Genomic DNA, 13,018 nt, shown 5'->3' with positions numbered 1-13,018 from the left:
GGTAGGTAGATACACTGCACCTCCTCGCACAACCAAAAGAAGGACAACAACATTTTAAAAACAAAGAACAACCAGAAATGACAGAAAATCAAACTGTATGGAAGTCTGACAACCAAAGAGATAAAGAAGAAACATTCATCCAGACCAGTAGGAGGGACAGGGACGGGCAGCCAGGGTGGAGAGGACTCGCGGCAAGGCAGCGGCTGGCAGACCCAGTGGGTGGCGGATTGTGGAGCAGGTTGGGCAAAGCTACAGCTAGCAGACCCCACGGCCCCACATTCACACATAGGTAAACTGGGAGGAACAGCGGGGCGGCAAAACAGACCGCACAACCAAGGGCTCCAGCAGGGGGAAATAAAGCCTGAAACCTCTGATTGAAAACACCCGTGGGGGTTGAGACGGCAGCAGGATAAACTGCCAGCCTCACAGGAGAGTTCGTTGGAGAGACCCGCAGGGGCCTAGAGTGTGCACAAGCCCACGCACTCGGGAATCAGCACTAGAGGGGCCCAGTTTGATTGTGGGTATCGGAGGGAGTGACTGAAATCCGGCAGAGAGTGGAGTATACACCGTTACTCTCTCTCGGCCCCTCCCCCACATCACAGCACAGCGACCAGCATTATCCCTCCCTGGTGAACACCTAAGGCTCCACCCCTTTACATAACAGGCACACCAAGACAAAAAAAATGGCCCAAATGAAAGAACAGATCAAAGCCCAGAAAAAATACAACTAAGCAATGAAAAGATAGCCAACCTATCAGATGCACAGTTCAAAACACTGGTAATCAGGAAGCTCACAGAATTTGTTGAATTTGTTTGAAAAGTACATGAAAAAATGAAGGCTATGCTAAGAGAAACAAAGGAAAATGTACAGGGAACCAATAGTGATGCTAAGGAAACTGGGACTCAAATCAACGGTGTGGACCAGAAGGAAGAAAGAAACATCCAACCAGAAAAGAATGAAGCAACAAGACTTCAAAAAAATGAGGAGAGGCTTAGGAACCTCCAGGACATCTTGAAACATTCCAACATCCGAATTATACGGGTGCCAGAAGGAGAAGAAGAACAAAAAATTTAAAACTTATTTGAACAAATAATGAGAACTTCCCTAATTGGCAAAGGAAATAGACTTCCAGGAAGTCCAGGAAGCTCAGAGTCCCAAGGAAGCTGAACCCAAGGAGGAACACACCAAGGCACATCATAATTCCATTCCCCAAGATGAAACAGAAGGAGAGAATCTTAGAAGCAGCAAGAGAAAAGGAGACAGTTACCTACAAAGGAGTTCCCATAAGACTGTCAGCTGATTTCTCAAAAGAGACCTTACAGGCAAGAAGGGGCTGGCAAGAAGTATTCGAAGTCATGAAAGGCAAGGACCTACATCCAAGATGACTGTATCCAGCAAAGCTTTCATGTAGAATGGAAGGGCAGATAAAGTGCTTCTCAGATAAGGTCAAGTTAAAGGAGTTCATCATCACCAAGCCCTTATTATATGAAATGTTAAAGGGATTTATCTAAGGAAAAGAAGATAAAAAATATGAACAGTAAAATTGACAGCAAACTCACGGTTATTAACAACCACACCTAAAACAAAAACAAAAACAAACTAAGCAAACAACTAGAACAGGAACAGAATCACAGAAATGGAGATCACACGGAGAGTTATCAACAGGGGAGTGGGAGGGGGGAGAGGGGGAAAAGGTAGAGAGAATAAGTAGCATAAATGGTAGGTAGAAAATAGACAGGGGGGAGGGTAAGAATAGTATAGGAAATGTAGAAGCCAAAGACCTTATAAGTATGACCCATGGACATGAACTATAGGGGGGGAATGTGGGAGGGAGAGCGTGGGCAGGACGGAGTGGAGTAAAGGGGGAATGAGACAACTGTAATAGCATAATCAATAAATATATTAAAAATAAATAAATAAATAATTTTTTTAAAAAAGAAATGATAAAGTGAGTACTTTAGTGGAAAAAAAGAAAAGGCCGAAAGTAGAAATAGGAAAACATATGAAAGAATAAAAATCTCACTGGCAAAGGCAAACATACAGTAAAGGTAGTAGACCAATCACTTATAAACAAATGAAACAAATAAAATGGCAATATACATTTCTATCAATAATTACTTCAAATGTACATGGACTAAGTGTTCCATTCAAAAGACACAGGGTGCAGAACAATTTTTTTAAAAAAGACCCTTATATATGCTCCCTACATGAGACTCACTTCAGGTCGAAAGACACACCAACTAAAACTAAAGGATTATAAAAAGATATATCATTGTAAAAGAAAAAGAAAAAAAAAGCTGGTGTAGCAATACTTATACTAGACAAAGCAGACTATAAAACAAAAGCTACAGGACTTTTCCAAAATCTCTCAAGGGTTCACAAACCCCAAACAAGCAGTGTCTTGCTTTGGTGTTCCCCATACCTCAGCTAGGTGGACCCAGGCCTGGCACTAGTGGCAGCCAGCTTCAGTTTGCACTTTGGCCTCTCACGGGTACCACCTCCAAGCCCAGCACAAGAAACAGCCATCTGTAGACTGCTCTGTAACTCATGACAGTTGTCTCTAGGCAGGGCACAAGTGGCCGATGATTTCAGCCTGCACATCTGGGAAGGCCCTAGAGCCAACACACCCAGTGGACAGCTTCAGACCACATCAGAGCACCACTCAATCACTTCTAGGAGAAACACACTCAAAGGGCAGACTCATGGTGCACCAAAGCCCTGCTGAAGCAAGTCTGCTCCATGCATGGGGTCAGCTCCTTCACAGAAGCTCCTCCTCTATAGTCGAAATCGTGGTCAGTCCTTGCAGCTGATTGGCTTGAGTGTAAATTCCTCCCACTGAGGTGCCAACAGCATTCAAGGGGCCACAAGGCCCTACAGGACACCTATGACATTAGGCTACTCTACCAAGATTGGGAGACATCCCAACAGCAGCTCCACCTAATATATAGAAACAAACACAGGGAGGCAGCCAAAATAAGAAGACAAAGAACCATGTCCCAAATGACAGAACAGAACAAAACTCCAGATAAAGAACTAAACAAAATGGTAGAGAGTCACTAGCCACTGTTAAGGGTGGGGCCAAGTACTGTACACAGAACTCTTCTGTAAGTATTTACATGCCAAATGCTGAAAAACCCAGGCCCTCTTCCCTTAATCAATATTCCTAAGGTTGGCAGCCAGGTTTATATCCAGCAGGAGAATCAAGGTATCTTTCTAAAGACAGACCAGCCCAAGGAAAACGACCTAATGATCAATACTGAGGAATAACCCAAGGAAACATCCAACTAGACCACCCTATAGTGAAGTCCAGAGTTGACAAACCCAGACACACAAAAAAACTTCCAAATAAACCTTTTACTGACCACTATTATAGATAAATGGACAACCAAGGATCACCAGACATCTGAAGACTGGCCCTCTGACATGAAAAGCTTGCATGGAAGGGGTTATAAACGTGAAAATAGTTGCCTCTGAAGAATAGGACAATAAGGCTGAGAAGGAGATGCCATTTTTCCTAACAAACTTTGTAGAACTATTTGTTTCTCTAAATTTTTAGAATGTATGGCATTGTTAAAAAATAACTAAGATAAATAATTCAAAAATTAAATATAACAACATGTAAATCTGCCTGAGCGAATATAAAAGAAGTCTGACTATATTTTAAACACAAAAACATTGGTATTTTAATACTAGAAACAAATTATTTGTGACATACCTTACAACCAATCAAGAAACCACTTTGTTGTGCTGCTGCAATTGATGTCTCTCAAACAAACCTAGAATGCTCCATGAGCTTACAGGAGTAAGATGTTTATACCTTACATTTATAGATCTTCTTTAAACTCTCTAGCATATTCATATACAGAGGTATGGCGACAAAAGCCCTCGTAACACAGGGGCTGCCACTCCACTTACAACCTTGGCAGGCACTAAACATCGTATTGGTGTGTGGCAAAGCCAATGCATGACTGGGAACCAAAATGGCCCATTTAAATTATGGCTTATGTGAACAGCAAGATTATAACATAAACTATTAAGATTTACAAAGTACATGACCTCCAATTCATCTGCCTTACAAACTGTAAAACAGTTAACTTTCACAGGGAGGAGAGGGTAAAAAGTTTAGATTAAATGTTTTAAAAACGACAGAAAATTGCTTATAATATTTACTAAAATCTAGTTAAATCACATAATAACATTTACATGGAAAAAACTCACTGAATTTCCCAAAAGGATGCTAAGCACTTAAAAACCTAAGTGTAAATTCTGTCAATCATAAAATAAAAAAGGTCATAGTGTTAAAATAAGAAAACTTCAGTATCTTTTTGAAATGCACACTGAAAAATGACTGCTGTCTTCTTTAAAACACCTTAGAAAAACAAAGAACTAAAGTACCTGTGGCAAAGTCTTAATAATTATTTAAGTAATGTGGCAAAATCTAAATAATTATTAAAGTATAAAGTTCATTATACTATTCTATATTAGTATGTTTCAAAAAAATTTTTTAAATGCTCACATCCACATCTGGTCTTTTTAGCAAATCTTCCACTTTAGCAACATCTCCATTGGCAGCAGCCTTAACTAATTCTTCATTGAGGTCACCAGATTCTTGGGTTTCAAATAATTTCTTCAAGAGTTGGGAGAGTCTTTCTGTAAAGCATCAAATAAAGCTGCTAATATAGGAAGGTTTCAAACTTTAACTACTAACAGACAAGCATTAACCACATGCCTACAATATATACTCTTCCTCTTTTATTATTTCAATCATTGATGTTATTTTTCTACTATGCAAGTTATAATTACTACTACATATATAAATATATACCATATTTTGCCATGCATAACGCACTCCAATGTATAATGTGCACTCATGTTTTGGGCCCAAACTTTCAGGAAAAAAAATCTTTCATTTTAATTTTTTATTTATTTATATTTAGTTGCTTGTTTTTTATATTATAAAGGAATTTTAGCATTTATTTTTGAACATATTATGGTACAAGAAATTTTATGTAACAAATAATTACAAAACACAAGAACAGATACAAGGTATTTCAGGTACTACCCATGTAAAATGTGCATCCTTATTTTTCCCTAAAAAATTTGGGCAAAAAAGTGCACATTATACATGGCAAAATACGATATATAAAGATGTATTACATTTGACCTCGTAAGTATTCCCAGTTTTCTCCAATTCATGTATCTCAATTTAAAATTTCAGAAAAAGTATACTTACAGTAATAACTCAAGAGGTGGAAATCATACCAAAGATATTAGAAATGAACACATCACAACAGGTCTACCATAATGATACAAACCTCCTTTCGGGTGTTAAGAATACCACCACACAGACTCTGAGCTCAATGCTACAAACCGTAGAATAAATCAACATCAATGATTATTATTCAAAAGAAATGTAATCTCTATAATATCAGGGGAAATATTTTAGGGACAAACCAATTTTCAGTTGAAAATGGACATCTATCTAATTGTTAACAACATTACTTCAAAGGTGCCAGTTGATTAGTTTAGACTAAAACAAGAAAGAACTAGAGATTTACAGATTCTTTCCTGAAATATTTTTTTCTAAATAGCATTAGTCAGTAGAGAACCTGCCCCATTCTATTACTTAATTCTTGGATCTCCTTACTAGAAAGCAAAGAAATCACATAGTGGGGCAGCATACCAGCACGAAGTCCACATTTCTTGGGAGAAGGATATTAACGACCCTCCACGCTTTTAATCTGTGTGTAGCCAGCCTATTGTGATGCCATCTAACCTCATGATAAACATAAACACGACCTGATTTAAACTTTAAGCACACGAGCCAAATTACAGCAGGTAAGAAGAGACAGAAGCAGAGGAAGGAGAATGCAGTACAAAATAAAATCGGAGGTCACTATATGTTTTCCTTTACTTTCTTACCATTTAGTGTTACGGTCCTATCTTCCTTTCTGGATAACAACAATATACATCGGTAACTTATAATTTGTTGTAGAATGAACTGAGTGTGTGCACATAAAGCTGGAGAATAGGAAGGAAAGACTGGGCTTCAGTCTACTCAGCATCCAGCATATTCACATCTCAACATGGTTTCCTACTCATTGTGACATGTATAGTAACTCTCACTGAATAGTAAAAGAAAAAAATATGGCTGAGATGTAAAAATATCCAGAAAGAAAGCCATCTGCTAGCAATAATGTTGAAAATGAAAACAGTCTCCAGAAAGTGATGGTTCTTTGGCAGAAAACAAAAGTTCTGACTAAAGAGGAGAATGCTGAGTTTTAGATATCTTAGATTTGAGATGGAGAAGCTCTCAATATATCCAAGAAAAAGCACATACATATGGAACTTTTCCAATGCATACCTCAGCCAGAACAAAGGTCGTTCATTGTATGAAAAAGGAAAAAGAGTTTTGAAAAAGTTTAAAAGGTAGTTAACATTCAAGCAAAGTTATGTGATCTGAAAACATACAACATTACCAGTACATCAGAAATGAGGAATTAGCAAAAGTTCTAATGTAAAGCATATTACTTTTAAAGAAACAAGAAACAAAACATACCACCAGATGCATTGCTAATGGCTGATCCTGCAGATGCCACTTTGGAAACCGCTGCTGGATTATATGTCCAAGACGTACCACAAACTTCCACCTTTAAATCACTGTCTGAATAAATCTGTTGTACTCGGCCAACTTTACCTAAAGTCTTTTTAAAAATTAGATTAATGTTTCCAAGTCCAAAGTATATAACATAAAAATCAATCACCAGTTTTTACATGTTCAAAGAATTCATTTTTCTTTGTTCCTATAGAAAAACTTTTAAGGGATAATCATATTCAAATGGGTTATTCATTAGTTACAAACATTAAAAATTGTCTTTAAAAATATTTTAATAAAATAAAACTATTATACTGCCACAAAAACATAAGAAAATAATAACATGAATATCTTTATTTTATGAATTTTATGAATATCTTATTCATAAGAGTTCACAAAATTTTGCTTTTGGATATTCAACCCATTTTTTTAACCCAAAAGATACATCTTGAGAACTTACAGCTCAAGTAGTACAAAATCCATCATCAATCTAGCCTAAAATTATAAAGTCTGATTTCTAATTAAAAAATTAAATCAAAAAGGGCTCAAAGTTTAAACTATGTTTAAATCCCTTTTAGAATCATGCCTGATTCAAAAACTTACGTGTGTAGAAATAACATGCCTATGAAATGTAATATAAAAAGGGCAATTAGGTATAGAACACAATCGGCAACAGCAGTTCTTACCATGTGGCAAATGCTGTTCTAATGTTCTTTTCTTTAAAGGATTTTTTTTTACTCACCAGAGGACACACTTATTGGTTTTAGAGAGAGAGGTAGGGGGGGAGAAAAAGAGGGAGAGAAACATCAGTGTGAGAGAAAAACATTGACTGGTTGCCTCTCATATTCACCCTGACTGACCAGAGACCAAACCTGCAACCTAGGCATGTGCCCTGACCAGGAATCAAACCGGCAACCTTCAGTTTACGGGACAACTTCCAACTGACAGCCACACCAGGCAGGGCTGTTCTAATGTTCTAAAACAGTGATTTTCAACCTTTTTCATTTCATGGCACATATTAACTAATTATTAAAATTCTGCAGCACACCAAAAACTATGTTCTATTTTTCACTGATCTGACAAAAAAAAAAAGGTGTAATTGTGATTGATTTAGAAAAAATAATAATTACCTACCCTTTTTGTTCCAAAGTGACATTTTAAAAAATCAGGTGCCTATACTTCTAAATAAAAATTTCTGGTACCAATAACTAACCAATCAGACGCAACATTATTATGCGACATGACCCATAAGATGCAACTCTATTATATGATTTATATATTTATGGTTCAAGACAAGGCATTCGCACTGAACAGTTATTGTGGTGTTGGCTGTTGTCATTTTTTTTTATTTGACAATCTAAGGGAAAAATGGTCAGTGCCCCTCTAAATAGTCAGAAATTGAATGTTTTAAAAATTCTTCTGGCATACTGGTATGCCGTTTAGCACAGTGGTTCTAAGAACTTTGTATTGACCTACCTAATACCATAACCCTGAAAGTAAGTGCTAGTATTTACCCCATTTCAAACTCAGTTTCAATATTCATTCCCTTAAACACAATAGAACAGCAAATAACAATACCAGAAAACTGAATAGTAATATTATCTGACCACTTCCTAACACAGAGAAGAAACTGCCCTTGACTTTTCTTTTTTGACCTCTCTATAGCATCTGACCCCAACTTCGTGAAACTGTTCCCTTAAATTTCTGGATGACAGTCTAATCTGTCTGTTTCTCCCCTTTCTACACTCACGGGCTCCTTTTCCTTCTTCAGATCTCTAAATCTGTTCATTCTCCCAAAATTTATTCTTTTGTTTTTTTACTCTTCTTTCTTGAATCTTTAATCCCCATTGACAAATATCATCTTATCTCAAAAGACTTGAAAATATACTTCTCTAGCCATGCCTTGAAGTTCACCCCCCAGCACCCCAATTTTAACTTCTCATTAGACGTTTTCACTTCTCGTCAGGAATTTTCCACCACCATCTCAAACTCTATGAAGCTGCATTCTATTTTTTCCTCCTTAATTGAAGCTGCATTCTTTCTTTTCCTCCTTAATTGATCATTATGGAAAATCTCAAACACAGAAAAGTAGACAATAGTATATTGACTCTTTATGTACTCATCAACCAGATTTAACAATTATCAGCTCGTGGCCAATCTCGTTTTCCCCTACCCATTCTCTCCTATATTATTTCATTATGTAAACTCTTTTAAAATACATAACCCAGTACTATTATCAACCCACTCAAAATTATCAATAATACATAAAATACCAGTCAATGTTCAAATTCCCAATTGCTTCATAAATAATTACTTTTAGTTTGTTTCAATCAAACTCCAAATAAAATGTATACAGTTCTTTTTTCCTTTGGAAATTATTTGTTAAAGAAAAAGGATAATTTGTCCTGTAATTTCTTATAATATGAATTTTTCTAATTGATACAGTTTAATAGTTTCATCTGTCTCTGTAAGACATCCTTCAAGTTGGCTGCCTGATTACTTCTAACATGATCTAGAAATATCTGGTAACTTCCTTGCTAACTGATATCAGGCTTATCTTGTTCATTTCCTAACAAAGAGCTAGAATTAGCCATTTCTCCAAAGATCTCTAGTTCTTTACAGAAGGAAAAGATATTCCAGGACCATAATCTGGGCAATAATGTTGGTTGTTGTTACTGGAATGGTCACTATTTCTAGGCCTTGTCATATACAAAGCTGGGGGGGGGGGGGGGTTTACTTTGTTTTAAAAGACAAAACAGCCCTAACCAGTGTGGCTCAGTTGGTTGGACACTGTCCTACAAAGCAAAAGGCTACCAGTTCGATTCCCAGTCAGGGTACATGCCTAGGTTATGGGTTCAGTCCCCAGTCCAGTCGGGGCATGTACAAGAGGCACAGTTCAATGTTTCTCTCCTTCTCTATCTCCCTCCCATCCCCTCTCTCTAAAAAATAAATAAATAAAATCTTTAAAAGATAAACATAAATGCAAGTATAGGGTTTTTACATAATCTCTCATATATTACATTTGTATCTCCTTTTTCAACTCTGATCATTCTGGTTCTTAAGATCAGTGGGGATAAAAGAATCAGAATTATCTGTAACTACTCATTTTTTGTCATATTAAATAAACAATAATCTCAAAATCATAGCAACACTATCACAAACAACTAGATTTCTGAAAACTGTTAAATATTTCTTTTTCTATGTAGTTCTATAGGCTATATTTCTCTTATAAGGATACAAAGACAAATTAGTGGGCTTAAAAATCAGTTGGAACTTCCTTTCTGTATGGCTACGTCAACAGGAAACACATTTTGGTTTGTTTCATTTTTACACTTTTAGAAGTTTCATTTTTAATTTTGTTTTAAAATTGTATAAAATACATGGTTTTACATCAAATCTATAAAACAAGACATATTCAAATATGTCTCCCTTCTACCTCTGTTCCCTACATCATATTCCCTTTTTTATATACAAACACTTATTCTTTTTTAACTTTATGGTAAATCTATAGTTTTTCTCTTTTAAATATGAAGTTTATAGAAAAGCTTTATATTAAACCACAATATATTTTCCGAATAGATATATTTACATGAATACCCTTACATACATACCCATATCCTCTCCTTTAAAAAATATAAATATATTGTCTATTGGTTCCCTACGATGTACAATATTGAAATTTGTCATTCTGGTGTTCTTCCTTTTACCCTCTTTCTTCACTAATATTTTGATTTTCAATAATAGTATTTAGTCCCAATTAATGACTTAACCCTACTTTACATGCTCCACTAATAGCTCTATCAAAAAATATTTACTGTAGCTTTTTTTGGACCTTCCCTGGCTTATTTAATCAAATTAAAAAATAAAACACATAAGTATGCCTGGCCACCAATGAAAAGCACAATGATTATGCTAATTTAGTTTATAAAATTAAAGTACTTAAAAAAACTAGTGCTTACAGCTCTTTTTGAATTTGTCTGGTAGGTCCTCCTGTCTTTACTGGAAGACCCACCAAAAAAACAAACAAACAAAAAAAAAACCCTACGTAAGCATGGTATAATTACTAGTCCGAAACTATTTTATATATACTTACTGGGAGCATAGCTTCAGCCCATTCTCCATGTCCTCTTTGCAGAAGTTTAATTCTTTCCAGATCATAACAAACTTGTACAAGATCACCCACTTGAAACTGTGAGGTGCCTCCTTCCGCACCCTGAGCAGCATCTCCACTTCGGACAATGTTTGCTTTAGTGAGAACGGCAGGATTGAAAGTCCACCTAAGGATCAGAGCCACAACTCAAAATGGGTAAGTTTAATTTTAACATAACATATTTTGTTAAGCACTGCAAGGGAAAAAAGTTTTATAATACATCAAAAAAGTAAAGCAATCATTTTCAATTACATCCTGAATTGTTTATTATTTCCTTTCATAATTTTAAAATACAAATTTAGAAAAAGAATCATCATAATCTCACTACCCTACTATGATATACTTCTGTGTAGATTTATTATCCTCTGCTTTTTAAAAAATTGTTATAGCCCTAGCCAGGTGGCTCAGTTGGTTTCAGTGTCATCCCATACACCAAAAGGTTGCGGGTTCGATTCCTGGTCAGGGCGCATGCAGGAGGCAACCAACAGATGTTTCTCTCTCACACTGATGTGTGCGTGTCTCTCTCTCCCTCTTTCCCCACCTTTCTCTCTCTCTAAAATCAATAAACGCATCCTCAGGTAAGGGTTAAAAAAATAAAAATTAAAAATGATATACACTCACTGTTAAAAATTAAAACATTTCAGAAACATGTAAAGTATGTGAACTTTGAGAAGCAATGTACCTGCCAAGAAAGACTCCTCAGGGTTAACTGGGCCCAAGTCTAGCAGCCATTGCTGAGAGCAGCCTCTCGCTCACTCTGCATTTGAAGGAAAATCTACAAAAAAAGGGGCCAGTCTCCTGTACTGTGTTCCTGAATCTTGAGTCAATTCTTAAAAGAGAGATCCTGGTATCATTTTTTGACCATTGGACTGAGACCTGCCACACCCAATCAGAATTGTGCAGCTATATAATTTGCATCTACACTGACCACTCAGAGCTGTCCCATAATGACCAATCAGAATAAACAATTCTCCTGGCTGGTGTAGCTCAGTGGATTGAGCTTGGGCTGAGAACCAAAGAGTTGCCAGTTTGATTCCTAGTCAGGGCATATGCCTAGGTTGCAGACCAGGTCCCCAGTGGGGGCCATGTGAGAGGCAACCACACATTGATGTTTCTCTTCCTCTCTTTCTCCCTCCCTTCTCCTCTCTCTAAAAATAAATTTTAAAAAAATAAATAAATAAACAATTCTGACCAATCAGGACAATGTCATGTGGCCTAATCAGAACTTTGCAATTTGGATTCCTCATCTGCATAAAAATTCACAGAAAACAGGGCAGGAACTTTCTCTATAAAAACAGCACATTTGGTTTCCACTAGAAACTGCATTTCCTAGGTTTGCAAACTATTCACCTGAATAATAACTTTCTCCTCTTTCTGCACCTCAGACTGGGAATTTTTATTCACAAATGACAGTTCTATTTCTCACAAACACACCTGAATTACCATTCCCCACCCCACTAGAAACCACTGTTAATATTCCATTGTGTATCCTTGGAGATCTTCTGTCAATACGCTGAACAACAGTTATAATGTAGAAAGAGTTGCTTTCTTTTCCATAAATGTAATTATTATATAACTCTGTGGCTTCTTTCTTTCTCAGAGAATGAATCTTGGAATATTTATTTTTCAATGTCACGGACATGGATCTACTTGTTTCAGTTTAACAGCTACAGAGTATTCTATAGCATGGATATACACTAATGTACTTAACCATTGTATTGACTACTATTTAAATAAACTATTTCCAAATTTTCACTGTTAAGAACAATACTAAAAAGAACTTTATGTACATCTTTATGTACCTTAGGTATCACTTTATGAATATCTTGGTGCACATGGGGTCAGTATTTTATTACAGAATCCTGGAAGAATTACCTAACCAAAGTATGCATTTGTTTACAATTCTGATAGAGCCAAACTGATCTACAAAGAGTATACCACTTCCCCATGCCATTGCCAATCTCATGCATAAAAATAGTATTTAGATTTAATTTGTCATGCATGGTTATTTTATATGATTGTAATCACTGTAGTAAAGCAAATTTGGATTCTGATTTCTTCTTTTCTACATGTAAGCATTTATCTATGCTGTTACCATTTTCATAACCGCCATTTTATTGACTACTTATTACACATATTTCATCAAATAGTTGTACCACAATACATGTAACACATTTCTCCTAGTCCCACATGGCACTCTAAGGAAAAAAAATTTCCCTAGTCAAATAAGCTTTTACAATATGGTCATTAGCATATAAAAGATTATGAGTGG

General features: G+C 36.2%; 1 protein-coding gene and 1 non-coding gene across 2 annotated transcripts in view; one reads left to right on the top strand and one right to left on the bottom strand.

The window, feature by feature from the left end:
* MIB1 (MIB E3 ubiquitin protein ligase 1) overlaps window positions 1-13,018 on the bottom strand; it is a 120,558-nt gene that overhangs the window by 65,641 nt on the left and 41,899 nt on the right. The window contains exons 7-9 of the mRNA XM_024580196.4: window positions 10,690-10,873; window positions 6,561-6,705; window positions 4,518-4,651 (exon numbers count right to left, since the gene is read on the bottom strand). Of these exons, the coding sequence (XP_024435964.2) occupies window positions 4,518-4,651; window positions 6,561-6,705; window positions 10,690-10,873 (463 nt within the window). The remainder of the gene's footprint in view (window positions 1-4,517; window positions 4,652-6,560; window positions 6,706-10,689; window positions 10,874-13,018) is intronic.
* On the top strand, window positions 10,546-10,608 carry LOC112323089 (U7 small nuclear RNA). Its single transcript, XR_002976717.1, has one exon. It is a non-coding gene; the product is annotated as a U7 small nuclear RNA (small nuclear RNA).

Source organism: Desmodus rotundus, chromosome 10 (assembly GCF_022682495.2).
Source record: "Desmodus rotundus isolate HL8 chromosome 10, HLdesRot8A.1, whole genome shotgun sequence".
NCBI classification, from domain to species: Eukaryota; Metazoa; Chordata; class Mammalia; order Chiroptera; family Phyllostomidae; genus Desmodus; species Desmodus rotundus.
The sequence above is the reverse complement of the archived record's forward strand: the minus strand, read 5'-3'. Positions and strand labels throughout refer to the sequence as shown.